Source organism: Festucalex cinctus, chromosome 10 (genome assembly GCF_051991245.1).
Source record: "Festucalex cinctus isolate MCC-2025b chromosome 10, RoL_Fcin_1.0, whole genome shotgun sequence".
NCBI lineage: Eukaryota > Metazoa > Chordata > Actinopteri > Syngnathiformes > Syngnathidae > Festucalex > Festucalex cinctus.
Genome location: NC_135420.1, coordinates 7,492,241 through 7,511,633, shown reverse-complemented (window position 1 = coordinate 7,511,633; position 19,393 = coordinate 7,492,241). Strand labels below are relative to the sequence as shown.

Sequence of the window (19,393 nt, the reverse complement as noted above, 5' to 3'; positions counted from 1 at the left end):
TTTGTTTAAAATATGAGTGTTTATTTGTTTTTGTAAATAAGAAAAGAGAGGACAACACAGCACATTCTCATCGACTAGACTTACAGCTGACTTTCAATTAAAAGTATCGTAAACTGAAGTGCCATTCAGTCAGTTATGCTCACTTCTGTACTTTCTCTGGCAGTCTCACTCTCATGAACATTTGATATATCTTTGTTGATACAATTAGCATTGTCTCCGCTGGTCCCTTTGCATATCTCAATGAATATGTTATTTTTTACCGATAATCTCTTCCTTATCGTCTTCATCCTCACTGTCTGCAATCTCTCCTTCTTCCATCGCTTCCTCCCCTAATTCACTCTTTAGCCTTTTCTCTTGTGGGGGCATTGATTGAGGGCTGGACCACGTTGTTGCTGTGAAGATGTTTCCTCTTGTGGTGTGAGAGCCAAGCAGTGGTGGGGAACATACGGTGAGGTCCTCACGTACGTGATCCACAGCTACGCTCTTTGTTGCATAATTATCGTTGGCTGATGCAGCCTCAGCTGAAACAATACGATCACATTTGTATATTAAAAAGACAGAGAGATCAAATATGTTTCCTGCAATACAAAGTAAGCTACATTTTTAACTGAACACACAAAGGTTTAGTGTGATGATTTTGCTCATACACAGCTAGAGTCCTATGTAAACACTGAAAATGAGGGACAGTTCAGACAGGACGGGGAAGATGACGCTATGTTTGAGCGCCTCGCTGGTGCGCACGATGAGGCAACGTGCCAAGCTATGAGTTATGTAATGGAACAGGGTGGACATGTGAGAAAGAAAGGCTGGGAAGTGAAAACTAAAATGTTTTTGAACATTTAGCAAATTTTTCACATAGATGTTTTTGATGGACAAATTGGATTAAAAACAAGATCTCTTCAACACAAGGAAGCATTACACATGTAGCTTTAATAAAAGTTTGACTTAGCATCTTCGAATGTTCGTCATTTTGGTACTGGTCTTTCCCGTTTCTACAAGTACTTCTGATTGGTCTGCCAGGCCTGAATTCACTTTATTAGCCTCATGGGCAAAATGCTATCACTCAGCATTCAACTCTTGATGCACTTACAGTAGCATTGGCTTTGTGTAACCTGGTGATAAAGGAACAATTTCAAGACATAAAAACAAACATAAAATTGTGTTGTGATGTCAATTGTTTTTTTCCTTTTTACTTTCAAGGTACTGATGTAACAGAATGCTAATCAAGAACTGCTTAATATCATGATTTTAGAGCATAATTATGAATTAAAGTAGGCTAAATCCTTTCTAGGAGCAATTAATTTTCAAGAATAGGCGTTTTTCCACCAACAAGACCAGGAACTTTGAGTTCTGGGTAAACCGAGTTCTTAGTTGTAAGAGTTCAGCAGGGAATTTAGAATTGTGTTTCCACAGCTTCACGTCAGTCTTACAATTCTTGGTAATTAATTCAAATGAGTTTGATTGAGTCCAGCTGATGTAAAAACAACGCCCCCAAATTTGACCAATCAGCTGTGGTCATTGCAGCCCGCCCCCTCAAAGTTCCTGCCTGGCTCAGCAAGACCCTGCTGCTGAGATCGTACTTGGATGGGGAATTTAATTACCCTGGTAATTGTTGTTGGTGGAAAAACGCAAAAACTGAATTTTACCAAGGTAAACTGAAAAATTCTCCAAAAGATCCAGCAGTGGAAAAACGCCTATTGGCATTGACTATGTAGAACAAAAATGAAAAGAGCCTAGATAAATACAAATTAGCAAACAGACTCGGGTTCTGTCACAAAAAATTCACTTATATGAAATATCAACTAACACATTCTACTAGGGATGTAACAATAATGGTAGTTAATATTGTGATATTAAAACTGCCACAATATATCGTCGTCGTCATGTCACAATATTAAAATCCGCAGATCTGTTTAAAAAAAAAAAAAAGTCGAGTTGATTTCCACTTGTGCAGTTCTAACGCCGTCTGGTGGCCAGTTTTTTTTTTTTAGTGTAGTTTAATTTTCACAAGGCATGTTTTGGCCCTTCTGTGTTTAAAATGCATGCTAATCTCCAGATGAAGGGTAACATAATATACTTGTGAACAGAGTCAATATGTGGAGGAACCCAATTTATTGTATTTATTAATTTCTTATTTAATTAATTATTAATTAGTTAATTTATTAATTTTATTAATCATGAAAAAATATCAATTTTAATGTATTGTAATGCTTGTATTAGTGCCTCAATATATATATTTAAGTATTTTTTATATGTAGAATATAATATTTTTATATTTTTTATTGCTGTAATGTACAAAAACAATAGTGTTTTTTTTTTGTTTTTTGTTTTTTTTACAATATTGTGACCTTCTTTTGTATCGCCAACCTCCCCACAATATTGTGATATTTATCGAACCGTGACCTTCATATGGTGATATCGTACCGTAATGTTTGGCTATCTTTACATCCCGACATATCTGTAGTGGCAGAGTATAATATTTAGTTCTTTTATTTCCTCCACATCCTGTTGTGCTTTTGCTCCCAGATGAAGAAATTGGGTGGGATGCTTGTTTTAAAATGTGAGGTTTGTTATGTTGAGACTTCTTTTCTAAATGCGACATACCGACTTGTTAACGTTAGTGGGCTGTTCAATGTTCATATGGCTTGAATCCAAAATGTGGTATTTGGCTTTGGAACTAACTTCACTTATGTCACTCAACTTTCTGTAATTGTACAAATGAAGCCGTCGGAAAAAAAGGAGCAGTAAGCAAGATGCCCGAGAGGAGAGGGAAGGAAGCAGTTTGGCTGAATGTTGATGAGGCAAGTAAACAAGCACTCATGTAAATTATAATTTATCCAGTATGGAAATACCTCGAAACCCTTTATCCTTGCGACAGAAGCCCCTGTCACAGTATATGATGGCTTGTTATCACTTCCTTTCCAGCTTCCCAGGCTGTGGCATGTGCAATTATCAGTTCCTTGACTAACACTACATCCAAACGATGAGACAGCAAGGCCTTATCGTTGACAACATACACGTCCACAGACCAGGATTACCTAATTCGTCATTCAGCCGGAATGGGCCGGCCTGACAGTACGATAAAGGGCAAGTCAACCGCCACAGTCAAGTGTCCCATGAGAAATCAGTAAAATGGGACTTAAATATTTCAACATCATTTTTCTGTCTCCACAAGGGAGCATATTCAGGTGACATAAGCGCAACGGCACCTGCCATGTGACATGAGGTCATGATTCAACAGTAAGCCATACTTGATCCTCTCTTTGGCCATGTTTGCTGCTGGGGTTGTGATGTTGTGCAGACCACACTATTTAATTTTTTTTTGTCAAGGGTAGCATGTTGCTATGGCGAAAAATAAGAGGAGGGGGATGTTTACAGTCACTGTTGGAGAAACCGAGGCACGATATGATCCTGTTGGAATCATTTTGGTATTATTAATTCTCATCTCCACCCAGCAAGTATAGATGTCAACAGAAAAATGAAATGAGGTAAAGCATCAAGCAGTGATGTTCATTTTTAAAGTGTCAAAATTTTGGTTTTCCAAATGGCAGGATGTGCTGAGAGGACTACATAATTATTTTTTTTTTTAAGAAATCAGTTAGTTACCTGGTGCTTTCAATGGAAAGTCCTTCCAATGATCTCTCAATACCACATGGAGTAAAGGATACTCGATCAGCATTTTGGATCGCAGGTTGTCTCTTAGGCTCTTCTCGAAGGCCAACTTGTGGTACCTATTCCACATGAAAACAAGCAAGTTTAGCAATCTGACAGCCACTGTAACACACTGAAATACATACTAAAAGTTAATTTCTGCTGTAGTGACGATCTTGTTTCTCTGAACAGAAATGGACTAAAGCAGAAACCAAAGTCATTTGGAGCAGCTCCCATACCCCTAAAGGCTTTGCTTGTTTGGGATGACATGAGTCTTGTCTTGCCTCTAAGTAGTCCTGTCAAGTATTAGGGATGGTCATACATCACCTGTCTAAATAGTTAACTAGATTCTTGGGAGACACTGTGTGCTTTTACGCTCAACATGTTTCAAAAACACTTTGCTGGGCTGTCATTCCCAAAAGTCTGAACTGTACTGCAACTGGCACAATCCCCACAACTTGTCAAAGCCAATTCAAAGATAGTTGTAGAGTTATTGTTTATTTTACTAAAAACACAAGGAGACTGTGAACCGCCCGAGCAGACACCCACTCAACAAGCCAATCAAAGCACTAGTCCAGAACGTGACATTTGCAAAAAAAAAAAAATTCTTCTTCCAATGGACTAACTTCCTTGAAGCCTCCCAGTCAGTTATTGGTTGTTTTGACCATTTATAGAAATCATTTGTGAAGTGACATTAGAGGTGAAGTACTCCAGGTTATTTTGAGGCAGGTTTCCAAGATGCGTTGCTAGAAAATCGAAGCCATTAAATGTATCAGGGAACGCTGTAGAAAAACATCATCCACTGTCGCTCACCTGACCGAGTTTGCTTTCCGTCCTTCTGCCTTCAAGAAAACACTGACATCCTCAACTGGGGCATATACATACCTCTTCAACCTGAAACATTCATTCATGTTAAAACAGTTTCTCAATGCTAAGTTGTTCACTTAATCATCCCAAAAAAAAAAAAAAAAAAAAAAAAACTTGGGGCTTACTTCTGGCGTATCGTAGGGTCTGACTCTGTTGGGTGCATATAAGGCATCAAGATCTGTTTTAGACTTAGTCTGTCAGATACCCTGAAATGAAATAAAAAAAAAATATGGACAGTAATACATTGAGTAAACAAATGTTAAAGTAAATATGTGGTATATGAATGCTTATGCTAATATTTAAGAGTCAATCAAGGTCAATACGTTTATCAGTACTCGAGTCAACCAAGATTGAAAATAATGACAGTAAATTAAGATTATAGTCCACCTTACTCACATATTGCACTGGAATTTTTCTTTGAGACCTACCTTTTCTGGCTGAAGTTTGTATCACTCTGAGGGAACACAATCTTCAAGTGCCACATGAACCGTTTTTCCCTAAATGAAGCAAAGTCACATTATTTTTAGTATTCTATTTGAAAATGCGTTCTTGATTGATTGATGACTGATTGGTGATTGATTTGTACCTAAAAAAGTTCACTAACAAAGACAGCAATTGTAGATGTTGAAAATATTTGCCCCCATGGACTAGCTATCCATGCAATGCAGCCCTGCGGGGCCACAAGCCAGTGCAAACTGAATTGCTTTCCAAAGCGCAGATGAATGCAAAGGAAGGGCTCGAGACTGCGAGCAATACTGTTTACTCGCAAACTTTTCAGTGTGTGCTGGTCAAAATTTCATCCAGTCACACTGGCACGAGTGCATGTTTTAATGCTTAGCACTGCACATACACATCACAGACTGGAATGACAACAAGCCTTTTAACTAATTCAAAAAGATGAAACAGTCTATCACTGATTATATTTAAAAACAAAATGAGAGAGGAGGATAAGAATGTTGCTGGTAAGAAAAGGCCAGCGAAAGGTGCCTAATCAGATGGTACTGATGTCGAAAGGGGTAAGGAGACATCATTGGCTGAGCAGCAGGTGAGGGAAAGAAAAAATAAATAAATACATAAATAAATAAATTAAATTAAGTACTATTTTCAACCCCAATGGACCAGTAACTATGGTTGTAGTACGAGGGGAAACAGTATTTTGTGTTTACCGTCAACAGTGTGACCCGTCCTTTGCAGCAATTCAAAGTTTTTTTTACTGGTTCAACTTATTTTAAAACTGAAAATTTGACATCAGACAACGACACTAACACACAAAGTAATAACCACCAAACCCCACCTTTTTTGGGGGGGCTATCTTGGGTAGTGGGATTTCAATTTGATAAGAGCCCTACTGCTCAGACTGTGCGCTACGTCTTTTCATTTTTATTTAATGACATAACCAAACTTAATTGATTATGATGCTAGGCAGGATGTTAAGCTTTGATTTTTCTCTGGGGAAGGGGAAGAAAGTTAGGACGCCCCACTATAAGAGCTGCCCACTATAAGTTGAATAAAATAATGATCACACAAAATCAAAGGTGTACACTAATGTACATGTCAACATTGTAGCAAAAAGGCAGCTAATGGTTAAGCATAAATAAACTCCATCAGTATTTCCCAACCAGGGGTACACAAGCACATTTGCAAGGGGGTACATGGAAACATTTTTATTTTATTGCCAAGATGAAAAGTGAGGAAGCGTAGAGCTGCCAATGTGGAGGAAACATTTTTGGCTGGCGAGTATGTTCGAACATACTCGCAAATACGTTCGAACGTACTCGCAAATACGTTCGAACATACTCGCAAATACGTTCGAACGTACTCGCAAATACGTTCGAACGTATTTGTGACTACGTTCGAACATGTTTCAATACGTTCGAACATATTTGCGAGTATGTTCGAACGTTTTTGCGAGTATGTTCGAACATACTCGCCAGCCAAAAATGTTTACTCCACATTTGCAGCTCTACGTTTCCGTAGAAAAGTAATTATTCTTAGTCATTTCACAAGCCCGTCAATAAAATGGCATGTGTGTGCCTCAACTTGTCCCCCTGGGGAGACGAGTCTTTTGTTCTTGATATTTAAAGTTTAAAATAAATGCATGTTTAACTCATTCACTGCCAGTCATTATAGAAAATTTTTACATTTCCAATACTCACGTGATATTACATTCAATAATTATATATAAACCGAATCTACCAAATAACAGAATAGACTCCCTACTTTTTGTCCCGTCCCGTTCTTTTATAATTGACAGCAGAAAAATGTAGGTTTGCCAAAATACAGCCATTTCTCCCATGGACTCTGAAACTGTGTTTATTTCCTATAAAATGGGGCAATGATGTCATCTACCGGTGGTTGGGCATCAGTAAAGTTGTTTCCAAGTTTTATATTTACAGTGGAGCATGCTCAGATTCGCCCCCATTTAGCACCGCTCTAAAAAATACAATTGACAAGTATACTTGTCAAAGGCAGTGAATGAGTTTTAAAGGGGACTCATTCAAATGAGCTCTGTTTTATGAGTTGTTGTTACAATGTCAGGTGTATTATTTATTTGGAATTTGTATTAAATATTTATATTAAAGGCAACATTTATTTTAATGTTTAATATGTAGTAAAACAAAGACAATGCCTGTGATATAAATGTTAAAACTAAGGAGACAAAATAAAATGATTTTCTTTAAATAATCAGTTGTGTTACACAATACTTTTGGAAATGGAGAGTCATCAACTGGTATCGAGAGGGGGCACATAACAGGAAAAAGGGTTGTGAATCACTGCCCTACACAACTGTAGGTAGAAGTAGCAACTCCTCTAAATCCAAAGTCAGAGGAATTTCGGCGCCTGTTGGCATCAGTTCCTCTTGACTTTGTCATTGTGTGTCCGCATAGAACTGTAGAGGCCTTGATGTGTTTCCACATGCAAGAAAATGAGGGTGGGGCACCAGGTGTGATACCATTATTCTGTTACGACAACAAATGGAAACTATGCAATGTACTGGGAAAGGGGCTTGTCCCAAAAATGCATTTAGTCATTCCAGGTAAGGTGAAAAGTGCATGCAAGTTGGGATACATTCCAGTGTTATCATGAATGGTCAAACAAATGGAGAGAGCAGCAGTGTTAGGTAATGAGATTTTGATTTGACCGATGATCAAATGTTTTTCTTATTAAGATACACTATAACAAAAAAAAAAAAAAAAGATTAACAGGTGTCTTTGAATATATAACTGTCAACTTGTTTCAATTAAATAAAACACCCAGTTGAAATCAACTTGTTTTGCAAATTGGTTGAGGGTGGACGGTACCTGCTCACCACGCTCCCCTTGACCGCAGGTTGTGCCAGTACAGGTGTGGTTTTGCCATGAATCCATATTTTAGATGTCATGTGACTATTTTTAAGGCAATTTAAAGGAGCAAAGTGACTCAAGTGTAAATTGTCTGCCCTTTTTGTTTATACGTTTAAGGAGCTTGACCTGAATGTCCTACTCTTGAACATCCACACTGTTCGGGTAAATTACAAGGAAAATAAGTGACGTGAGAGGGACAAAAACAAAACAAAACTGTTCAGTTAGTTTTTTGTCACTGTCTCTGAAAGTATGGAAATGTCTTCAGCCCCCAACCTACGAAGCTTTAAATAGCTTCTAGTGGGTGTCTCTTTCACATGGGTGGTAAACCTTGGTTGCACTGTTGATCATTTTTATTTATTAAACAAATACAAAATTCAATCAACATTCTGGACTGATGTGGTAAAAAGCTAGGGATGTAACGATACCGGCAATATTGTGATATTAAAACTGCCACAATATCGTCGTCGTCATGTTCACGATATTTAAAAGCTAGATATTCTGTTAAAAAAAAAAAAAAAAAAGTCAGGTTGATATCAATTTGTGCAGTTATAGCACCCTCTGGTGGCTAGTTTTTTGTGCAGTCTAATTTTCATTAGGTATGTTTTGGCCCTTCTATGTTTAAAATACACTAATTGTCAGATGAAGGGGATTGTAAAATGCTTTGAAGCGAGTCACTATGTGGAGGAACTCAATGTAGGCTTGCATTAGCGATAAAGTGCCTTAATATTAAGTGTTATTAGAGATTGAAGGTAGTTTATATGTATTGCTGTTATGTACAAAAAAACAATATTGTGCTTTTTTAGTATGAGCTCTTTTTTTTCCTTTTTTTTTTTAACACAATTTTGTGACCTTTTCTAAATATCGCCAACCTCCCCACAATATCATGATAATTATTGTATCGTGAGCTTCATATCGTGATAATATCATATCGTAATATTTGGATATCGGTACGTCCCTAGTAAATGCCCCCGGAAACGAATAACTAGTTGTGCCACCAATGGCAGCGATAACTGAAATTGAAAACAACTGGTGACGATTCTTTCACATGACTTGGAAAAATGTTGTCCCACTCTTCTTCTGCAGAATAGACTTCAAGCATGAACTGCATGATTAAGTCCGTAAATTCCGTAACACAACATTTCAATTGGACTTCAGTTTGGATTCCGACTTTGCCACTCCTAAACCTTCATTTGTTTTTTGCGAGATGAGATTCATTCAGGTCTTGCATGAAGTAGTAAAGCAGCAAAGAAGCCCCAGCCCACAACACTTGCCATCACCATATTTGATTGTTGGCATGATGAATCTATCAATTATTCAATGGATTAATAGACTAATTGATTCATTTTGCATTAAAATGGATAGTGGCTCTGACTGTGGATTGCTACAATCTCAAAGCCTTGGAAAAAGGCTGATAAGAGTTCATTTTATTTGTTGTTGTTGCATGATACGTTTCTTTTTGAAATCTTGTACCCTTCACTTTGTCTGACAGGTATCATTTACACTTAAGGGAATTCTTGTTTCAACAAATCTGGTGGTAATCAGTCTTGGGCCGTGGCCAGTGTCAGCTTTCCAAAATACAGTGTTTAATGAAAGCTAACTCATGTATGTCTATTAATTTTTCACATTACTTTTTCAGCATTTACAGGAGACAAGGCATTTGGTTCGATACCAAATACATAAAAAAAGCAGAAATAATCACAAAGTTGCAAACTAGGGCTGTCACTCACAAAACTTTTTTACAATTGGTAATTGTATCGATTATATTGATTATTATCGATTACTCAGGTAACTCAAGTGCAAAAATAAAATGAAATGGTCAAAATCGTCAGGGCGTCCAGTTTAGAAATTAAAATAAGGAACAGAGAAGAGTGGGAAAAAACAAGAAGATAAAGCTATGATAATGAACATTGTCATGCAAATTCCATACGTTGCCATGCACAATAATACTTAAAGCGTAAAGGCAGATCCTGTCCACATTTTTATTTTGCACAAAGCACTGAAAAAAAAAAAAAAAAAAGCGTCTATCAAATTTAGAGCAAATTTTTGGGTTCTGATTGTAGTTGTAGGCAATTGTGGAAACATTTTACATTTCATTATATTTAATCTTTAGTTAAGGTATCGTTAAAACATTCTGGTGAACATGTTACTTCTTACACTAAAAATCATACTAAGTCAGTCTACTAACCAAGTTATAGTTTACAAACTAAGTCGCACGAAAGCACAGCACAATTGAGCATAATGACTAATATTTTGTACTTGTATCGTGCCTGGGCTCCTTGGCCATCTTTGGTACGCGGCAGCTGTGCGGCATGGATGGGCGGGTGTGGGGGCTGATTCTTAATTATAACGTCAAGAGTAAGACTGCTTCAATCATCTTATATAGTATTGCTGCTTAGAGACTTCTTGGTTTTGAGTCACATGCAGAAAAGCTGACTCGTGCTTTTATTTTCACTAGACCACTTTAATATAAGCCCTTTTAACAGGACTGACAAAGCAGGTGTTTATAACATTCCTTGTCATCCAGACTGCTGAGGCTGACAGATTGATGTGCCGATTTAAAAGATTTAAAAAAAAAATAAAAAAAATAAAAATAAAAATAAAATAAAATAAATCCACAAGTTATTCTTCAAATTCCTCAACTGGCGCCCATTGGCCTCATTCGCCTCAACGGCCATTAAATAAAATGTAGCCACATTACCGATAATTAGGGGTGTTAAAAAAATTGATTCAGCAATATATCACGATATTACAGTACACAATTCTCGAATCAATTCAATATTGGCCGAATTGATGTTTAAAGATGAATTTTTGATGGAAATATTCAACAAAACGTTTTACTTAGGGCTAGGCTTCACACTTTAAGCATGGAAGAATGTTATATATTCGGATTAAGATCAATCTGTATCGACTTGAATCGTGACCTATGAATCGCGATACGGATCGAATCGCCAGGAATTCTGCAATTCACACCCCATACCGGTAATTAAAAAAAATCGATTCGGCAATATATCGCGATATTACATCGCACAATTCTCGAATCGATTCAATAGGCGGCCGAATCGATTTTTTGATGGAAAAATATTCACCAAAACGTCTTAGGGTTCACACCTTAAGCATGAAAGAATGTTATATTAATGTAACATATTAATATTTTATTTCAATGCTGTTCAAACATGAAACAGATTACAACCTGTATAATACTGAAGTTTCAGATAAATAAATAAATAATACATTTTCATACAAATTTTACACTGGAAAAATTTACTGATTAGTATTTTCTAAATAAAAAAATAAAAAAAATTGCAACAATCGGCTTATAAATTTGTATCGGGATTAATCGGTATCGAATCGTGACCTATGAATCGTGATATGAATCAAATCGTCAGGTACTAGGCAAGTCACACCCCTACCGGTAATCACATTAAAGTCTTTTGACTCAACTTCACATTATCTGTCAATCATTCAATGGTTCTCAGCAATTCTCAACAGTCACACACAATCCCAATTCTCAACTTTGGTCAACCACTGAATGATTGCAGGGTAGCACATTATCAGATACGGCTTGAACCATTTTGGCAAACCTAACAGTTTGGTAATAAATTAAAAGATAACTTGCATTGTCCTAAACAAAAATATGACACTGCACAGGGTAATGTGAGGGCTCTGAGACTCCACAAGTGCTAAAGGTTAATTGTGTTTCTGCATATGAACGTTTGCATATTGGAAGTTTGTGATCCGACGGCGGATCTGACCGGACCTTACACAGATTCATGGGAGGAGGTTAAGGTCATTTCAAAAGCGCATGACTTCATATAACTGTTGGGCTTAACAAGACTGCCACCCGGTGGTTACCTTGATTACTTAACTCACCAATTGCCTCCTTACCTAGAATTGAAGATGGTGGAGTTTTCCTTCCTCTTGGTGAAGGTGCTGGGGAGGGTTCTCAATGTGATGTTCATCTTCCTGGCATTTACTATCAGTTTCTTTACCTGAACAACAGGAACATGTATGAGAAACTAATGCACACGATATAAGTTACAGACGTGCCCAAAACTGCACGGAGAGAACACAAAAATATTAGTCGGTAGTTGTAGGAGCAGACAACGTTAAAAAAAAAAAAAAAAAAAAAAAAAAACGCAAGCGCGCACACACACACAAATGTAACAGCAGGCAGACTGTGACAAAAACCACCATTAGATTGGAATGATAGGATGAAATTGATAATAGGAAGCATTAGAAAGCCATAAGAAGATTTGTTGCGACCAAATGTTGGCTGACATTTCAGTTCAGTGGAAAAGACAGTGTGGGTGGAGGTATCCTTCTTAGACAAATATGTCTAAATACCAAGCATCTGTTTTGCATTAATAAACCTGACTGTGCCTTCGCAGTTGAAAAGGGCAAAATACTTCACTATCGAGTGCTCATTTAACTTTCATGGCTTCAAGCTTGGCAAGCAATGAGAGGTGGTAAAATAGATTTATTAAAAAGATAGGTCAAGGCAAGCCTATTACCAGATTACTGCATTTCCAATGATCTGGAAGCCAAATCCAAAAACACATCGTGTGCCAAGCCTTTATCTGCTGTTTTCTCTTAGAAGATGAAGACCTTCATTATAATGACTGATTGACCCCCGTACTTCAAACCTGTAAAGCACCTTGAGTTACGTTTTGCGTGAAATGTACGATAAATAAAGCTGCTTTAAGCAGTCAGTCATAAGGCAGTATGAAGTACGGATGGATGTGGTTTCTGTAACAGATTCACAGGACATCATCACATGTGCTCAGGGCTCAGTTAATGACCAATCATGGCTCAGTTTGCGAATGTTACATGACCAAACCCAGCAAACAGGTCAACAGTGATTGTCCATTACCTGAACAGGACCAGAATCGCCCACCCCGATTATCGATTATAGTATAGTATAGTATAGTAGGGCTGCACGATACTGGAAAAACATGCGATATGCGATATACTTGCTGAACATAGCGATATCGATATTATTGCGATATTTAACATGTACCTAAAGAAATTACATTTTTATTATCTAATGAAAGAAAAACATTTTTCATGCGGCAAAATAAGCAACCTGAATGTAATCTTAATTAATTGTAATTATGTCTTAATAATCTTCAACTATTGGATGGCGATACACATTTTAGTTAGCATCTGACTGGTCAAATTCATATAAAAAGCATAAAATTCCATACAAAACTTATTGCATGCCTTTGCGATATGCATATTGCAAGGGCCAATATCGCAATATCGATATTTTTTCGATATATTGTGCAGCCCTATAGTATATTATAGTATAGTATAGTATAGTATAGTATAGTATAGGGTTGTAACGATACCCATTCACCTACTGATGATGCAGCATCAGGAGCAATTGGGGGTTCAGGATCTTGCTCAAGGATACTTTGACGTGAACACAAAGGCCTGGGATTGAACCCACAACCTCTGGGTTGGGAGATGACCACCATACCACTGAGCCACGCCGCCCCAAGATACTGAACTCCTAGTTTCTCCCGATGATGTGCCATCAGTAGGTTAATGTTCAGCCAGTGTAAAGCCCTTTGAGTGCATTAATAGGGGGGGAAAGCGCTATACAAGTCAAAGACCATTTCACATTTAGTATAAATTTGTGAATAAAATAAGAAATTGACCACATTTGGAAATGGGAGACTTTGGCTCGACGCCAGCAAAAACTGTGTCACCCATTCCAAGAACACAAAACAACTCAAGTGCATTAGACTTCAAGTGCCTATTTACCTTTCAAGTATGTGAAGTCCACTACTAGCTCAATAGATAATGTTCTAAACAACAAAAAGTGCTTACTCTCATCGAAGGATGAGGAAAACGTCGAATGAGATTGTCTCTCTGGGCACGACCAGCACACCTTCCTGTATCCTCCAGAAACCTGTAGTCTGAAGATGAGAATGGAACAGTACAAAGCTACTTGGTTAACAGAAAACAATTTGTTCGGATAAATAATACTTATTCAGATCTAAGTGACGTTAATTACAGAGTACCACAAGGGTACATTCTTGGACCCAAACAGTTGACTTTGTGCATAAATGACTTAGTAAATGAATCCAAGCTACTTGGGAGTAGGGCTGGGCGATATGGACCAAATGTCTACCGTATGAATAAGTGATATATCATTTATATTGTGGTCTGTACATATACATTAATCAATATAAAGAACATGTAGAGATTCATGCACCAGATTTAGCAGAAATATTTCCATCTGTAGTCCATTTAGTTAGCTGTAGTTTCTGCTAAGCAATATGTTTGCAGTGCGGGTGACGGCATGCTCGTCCCTGCGCACATGAATGTCGTGTTATGCCGATGTCAGACTACACGAAAACAGCCTGATTTTAGCCCGACCGACATGTCGCGGACAAACGGGGCATGTCGTAAAGGATTTTGGGTTGTCTTGACGTAGTGTCGCCCGTGTAATGTGACACGTTCAACGACTGGTCGCCTGTTGTCCGGGACGGTTCACGACCATCACGACGAAAGTAGAATTTTTGCTCGTCTTGACGCATAATGTGACATACCTACGACGTCGTCCGTTTGGTTCTACTGCATTGACCAATAGCGAGAGGGAGCGAAACGTCAATCACACACTGAACAGCACTTTATAGCTCTTTTTATTTATGTATACATTTGTTTATCGTTTATCGTTTATGTATTTATTTATTTATCCCCTGGATATTTCATGGGATGGGGCCAGACAGGTGCATCTCGAGGGGGAGGAAGAAAAAAAAAAAAAAAAAAAAAAAAAAAAAAAGCGCCCCGCTGCAGCGCTGCGGCTGCATGGAACGCGCACGCATCCGTGCAACCCGTCAAGTAACGGCGACGTGAAAAGAGGACCAAAATATATTGTGACTGTTGTTCTAATAATTTCAGAGATTTGGGCATATGAGTGGGGATGGGCACATATTTAGTGAGGATCGATCACATTTTTATATTCGCGGGCCAGGCCTGGCGGCCTTAACTGTCACCCGCTCTCACTTGAAAGTTTTTTGTTTTTTTTTCCCCCTCGGAGTGAGTGGCGTACTATCCAATTCGCCGTTCTAAAACAAGTCAAATATGAATAAATGAAGCAGTAAAAAATACTCAAACAATATAATATTTCAGTGTTTGATAAAATAATAAAACAAGATGTCGTCCCGCAAATTAATGAACAAAATCGGCTATATACCCCGCCGCATATAGGCCTAAATAAATTAAAATACAGTGTTGGCTACTAAATCATATTTTAAACAATATTGCGGAGCAGGAAGCGCAAGCAATACGCTTACATCACACTTGTCCCATGCGTGCTCCATTCACGCAAACACTCCCTGTCCTTGCCTTTTTCTTTTTTTTTTTTTGTCCCACCTCCCCGACAAACAGTGGCCGACGCGTCTCTCTTGGCAAGACAACACGCGATGATCGGCAGGTGTCTTGTCGCGTTCAGACGTGTAGTGTGACTACACGCCCGTCCACGACACGGAGCGAATTTGTCGTGTAATGTGACAGCGCAACTGTCGTGTAAGACAAAAAAATCGCGTAGTCTGACATTGGCATTAGCAAGTGTACAATAGGAAAGGAAACTGAAGGGGGGAGTGGGGGCAGAAAGAAGAGGCCGGCTTCAAGCACAGACCAAACTCCAGCTCAGACTCCCCCCCAAAAAAATGAAATAAATAAATAAATAAATAAAATGAAGAGTTTATTCGAGCACATGTACTTACACGTGCACCATGCAAAAGTTTGACACAGAATCTGCAGTTACAGTTTAGGCCAGAGGTAGCAGTCATGAGTAAAAAAGTGACAAGCTTCGCAATGAACCTGTAATTAAAAGTACTGTATTGCGGAATACATCGTTATCGGGATATAGATTTTGGTCCATATCACACACATGAAATATACTGTATGAACCTTGGGCATAAAAGGATATGCTTACCACTGAGTAGAGTCATTTCATCAAATAGAGAGAGGTTCAGGAAGGCGGTTTTGTTTCGAACGCCACTGCACCTTGAGTCTTCCTTGTGTTTCTTCACACAAAGCAAACTTCAACACACAGAGAGACAAAATCGGTTTCACACGTACGTGGCTAGCAAATGTGTTATGCCTGAATTAAGTCTGACAATTAAGAAAGCTAACACATTTGTTGTGATTACAGTTGAGTTGAGTTTGACCATGCAACAGATTATATCTAAGATTTTCAATATTTTCTTTGGGGAAAATAGTTTCCAAATACAAACAAATCAGTTAGGTACCATACTAGCATCCAAGATCAGTTTCATGTTCGACCTCAGACAGGCCATAATTTCAAATATTTTATATTGCTTAATGGTTACAGAACAAAAATGACGTTTGTTCAATAATAAAGAAAAACAGATATATATATATATATATATATATATATATATATATATAATATACATACATTATGTGGACTGAAAGCACCAGTTATACAGATGAGAGACAGGTATTTAGCCCAAGCCAGAATAACATAGGAATAAATGTAAAAAAAACAACAAAATAAACTAAGCAAATGCTGACTGATGCCTTCAACTACAGGCCTTTATGAAAGAAGCTTAAGGATAACCTCTGGTGTCCAACAATTTCAGGCATGACTTTCAATATGCCAGCGGATTTTTGAGGATTAGGTGATAAATGTTTCAAGATCAACAGAAGTCAAGGAATAGACCCAGATTGTTGCCACTAGCAGTGGCATGTTATTGCAGGCTATGAATCAAAAGAAAAAGAAGCCACAAATGCATGCCTCCTTGTCAATCTAAAATATTGTGTTAAGTAACAGTGAAAGAGATATTTTTATGACACATATTACATAACTGACAACTGAAACTAGTCTCTACTTTTTTCTGACTGGTTTATGGTCACTTTCAATCATGAGACAAAATGTGCCAGTGGCATATTTAGCACACAGCTTGAAAGCTGCAGTTTGTTGGGACCAAACGATGGACAGCAAAATATAAGTGACCTAACATTCATTTATAGGTAATCCATATTCAGTGAACCCTGCATCTTCACAAAGTAGCTGCTTCAGACTATGCTCCGTTGTTCACTGAAAAACTATTTGTTGTTTCTGTGCTCACGCCAAAGCACTGAGCACAATGTTTGGCACCTCTTGGAGCCAAGCAGACTATGTTTACGTGAGAGAAGGAGGAGCATCATTTAGTCATTCATGGCATAGCCTTTTCTTATTTCAAATAAATAGATAAATAAATAAATAAATAAATAAATAAATAAATACTTTGCCATAATTATGGTATTATTTGCTGTGTTTACTGGTATTACTTTACATTTGTACATTATATTGCATCAACTGAAAGGAAGCTTTCAGATTTACTTTCATGTTTCAATTATTTATTGTAGTTTTCAAGTTATGATGTATTTCATGCAGATAATCACCTACTGTTTCGCGGAGTGAATTTATTTATAGCTAATTCTTACAAAATAACGAACATTGGGGCCTATTCACTAAAGGTTTGCGTCACCTTTGCACCGCGCTAACCGGCAAAAATGGAACATTTAGGGAGCACCAAATTCACTAAACACGCGCAGATGGGGAAATCCGTCACTAAGTGCTCTGCCGAACAGATTGCGTCACGGTGCGCCGGTGTTATTTGCGTGTATGTAAATTAGGTAATTTGCATACATTTGACGCAAAATATGCCCACCCCAATGCAAATGAGACTCATTGATATGCAGCGTCTAATTCACTAACGCCAGCGCAAATAGCAACACCTCTGCGTGACGCAAATAACGTTTTTGGAACGCATGTATTAACCTGACGCACCTCGATCTCCGGCAGTGCATGCCATTTGCTGCACAACATGCGTGGCTGATCACGCAGAGAGGAGAGAAAGAGAGAAAAAGAGAGCGTGGGGGAAATATTTCCGTTTTAGTTTAAGACATCGCGTAACCTGGGCTGATCGGCAATAGCGGGGAGGCATTTTACGATCATTTTTACATGCCAGATGCATACTGTACGGCCACGCCAACCTCTGAAAATATATTTTTGAAACACGGTCGCACCAATAATTTGTACTTTATGAATAAATAACGTCGTTTTCGTCCTCTCTGCTCTGTATAGCTGAATGCGCTCTAAACGCTTACTCTCGGTCCAACCGCTTTCTGATAATGTCATCTTTCTCGCAACTGTTACTATAACAACAATGTTTTTGGTGCAAATCCATTGCCATGTGTGGTAAATCAGGTGCAAATTTGCTCCAAGCTGTCAGTTTTGTGGGTGTGTTTGCGCCGGTATATGATTAGAGCAATATCCTTAGTGAATAGGTGGGTAACTGGGTGCAGACTGCGGGTGCAGTTGTGGTTCAATATTTCGTGCTATTACTGGACGCAGTGCATTCTTAGTGAATATGCCCCATTGTGTGTTTCTCTTTACCAAGCTTTCCAATTATAGGATTCGTGTGAAAGTAGCATCAAGATTAAGAAAATTTGGGATTTTGAAACTCGGATTCCAAAAAAAATAAAATTAAAATAAAAAATAAAAAAAATTAAAAGATGACAGTGGATATTGTGACGCTCTTTTCAAGTCATAACGTAATATTTGTCAAATGAAAACAATACTTATATCACCGGACCCATCTGTAAATGTCCTTTTTGATAATGTTGGATTCATGTAACTCAATTAATCTTTGAAATCACGGTAGACACCACTATATGCCACCCACAGCCGAAAAATGAGTTTGCTTGGATGTCAATGTTCTTACCTGCATGAATGCATGAGACAGGCAGGGCACGTGTACTTGGCCTCCCCAAAGCTACACACACCACAGCTGTTGATAAGAAACTTGGATTAAATAATGCTTACAACACAGTACAGTATATCAATGCAATTTATTTGTATATGTGGGGGAACTTAAGACGAGGCGCCAGTGTTTCTCGTCGGTGCCAACCGGAAGGATGCAGCTACAAGCGAAACGTGCTAACGATATAGCTTGCATAACTTTAATCTCGTTTGATGACGAGACCATAACGCGATCTCAATGTGCTGTTATTAACATTTGGGGTTAAAATTTTCCCACCAGAAGTATTAAAGCAGTCATTAATATGACGATATACAAGTTCTGTCTTAGCTTTATTTCCGCACACTTACTTCGACAGGGAAATCTTTCTTTTCGTCCCCTTCATCTCTTCATCTTGGCATTTACTGTCCGTTGACGTGTCTTCAAATGACATGATGTGTATCGATGGAGAAACCCCACTGTACATTACAAGAGGAGCAGCAGCTTTTGCACAGAATCAAAACAAAAACTCGGCGGCGACCATGCGGCAGCGGCTTGTTGTGAAGCCAGATCCGGTTTAAACTATCTCTTTAGCGCCTCCCAGTGTCAAGGCGTGCATATGGCGTCCCGTCCCGAGTCTGATATTTATTTGCAAACTATTGCAGTTTTGAGACTACAACACTAGTGACATTCTGTCTGAAAAATGTCCACATACCCCAATATGGAAAGGTTTCCTTTGCTGCATATTTGTTCAACAGCCTCTATGCT

At 38.2% G+C, this 19,393-nt stretch overlaps 1 protein-coding gene across 1 annotated transcript; it reads right to left on the bottom strand.

Annotated features, from left to right (window-relative positions):
• On the bottom strand, window positions 1-19,231 carry znhit6 (zinc finger HIT-type containing 6). Its single transcript, XM_077535261.1, has 10 exons — window positions 18,997-19,231; window positions 18,611-18,676; window positions 15,811-15,917; window positions 13,695-13,783; window positions 11,748-11,851; window positions 4,947-5,015; window positions 4,644-4,724; window positions 4,465-4,545; window positions 3,607-3,731; window positions 1-521 (listed from the first exon to the last, which is right to left on the bottom strand). The coding sequence occupies exons 1-10, from the start codon at window positions 19,110-19,112 to the stop codon at window positions 250-252; spliced, it is 1,110 nt and encodes a 369-aa protein (XP_077391387.1). The 5' UTR covers window positions 19,113-19,231; the 3' UTR covers window positions 1-249.
• Window positions 19,232-19,393: the final 162 nt, after the last annotated feature.

What these genes read in the sequence shown, in the direction of transcription:
- znhit6 (XM_077535261.1), bottom strand. Translation starts at nt 19,112, where the DNA reads ATGTACAGTGGGGTTTCTCCATCGATACACATCATGTCATTTGAAGAC. An exon ending in TGTCTCATGCATTCATGCAG is followed by an intron (nt 15,918 to 18,610) that starts GTAAGAACATTG and finishes TGTGTGTTGAAG; the next exon opens with TTTGCTTTGTGTGAAGAAAC. An exon ending in GACCCTACGATACGCCAGAA is followed by an intron (nt 4,546 to 4,643) that starts GTAAGCCCCAAG and finishes TGAATGTTTCAG; the next exon opens with GTTGAAGAGGTATGTATATG.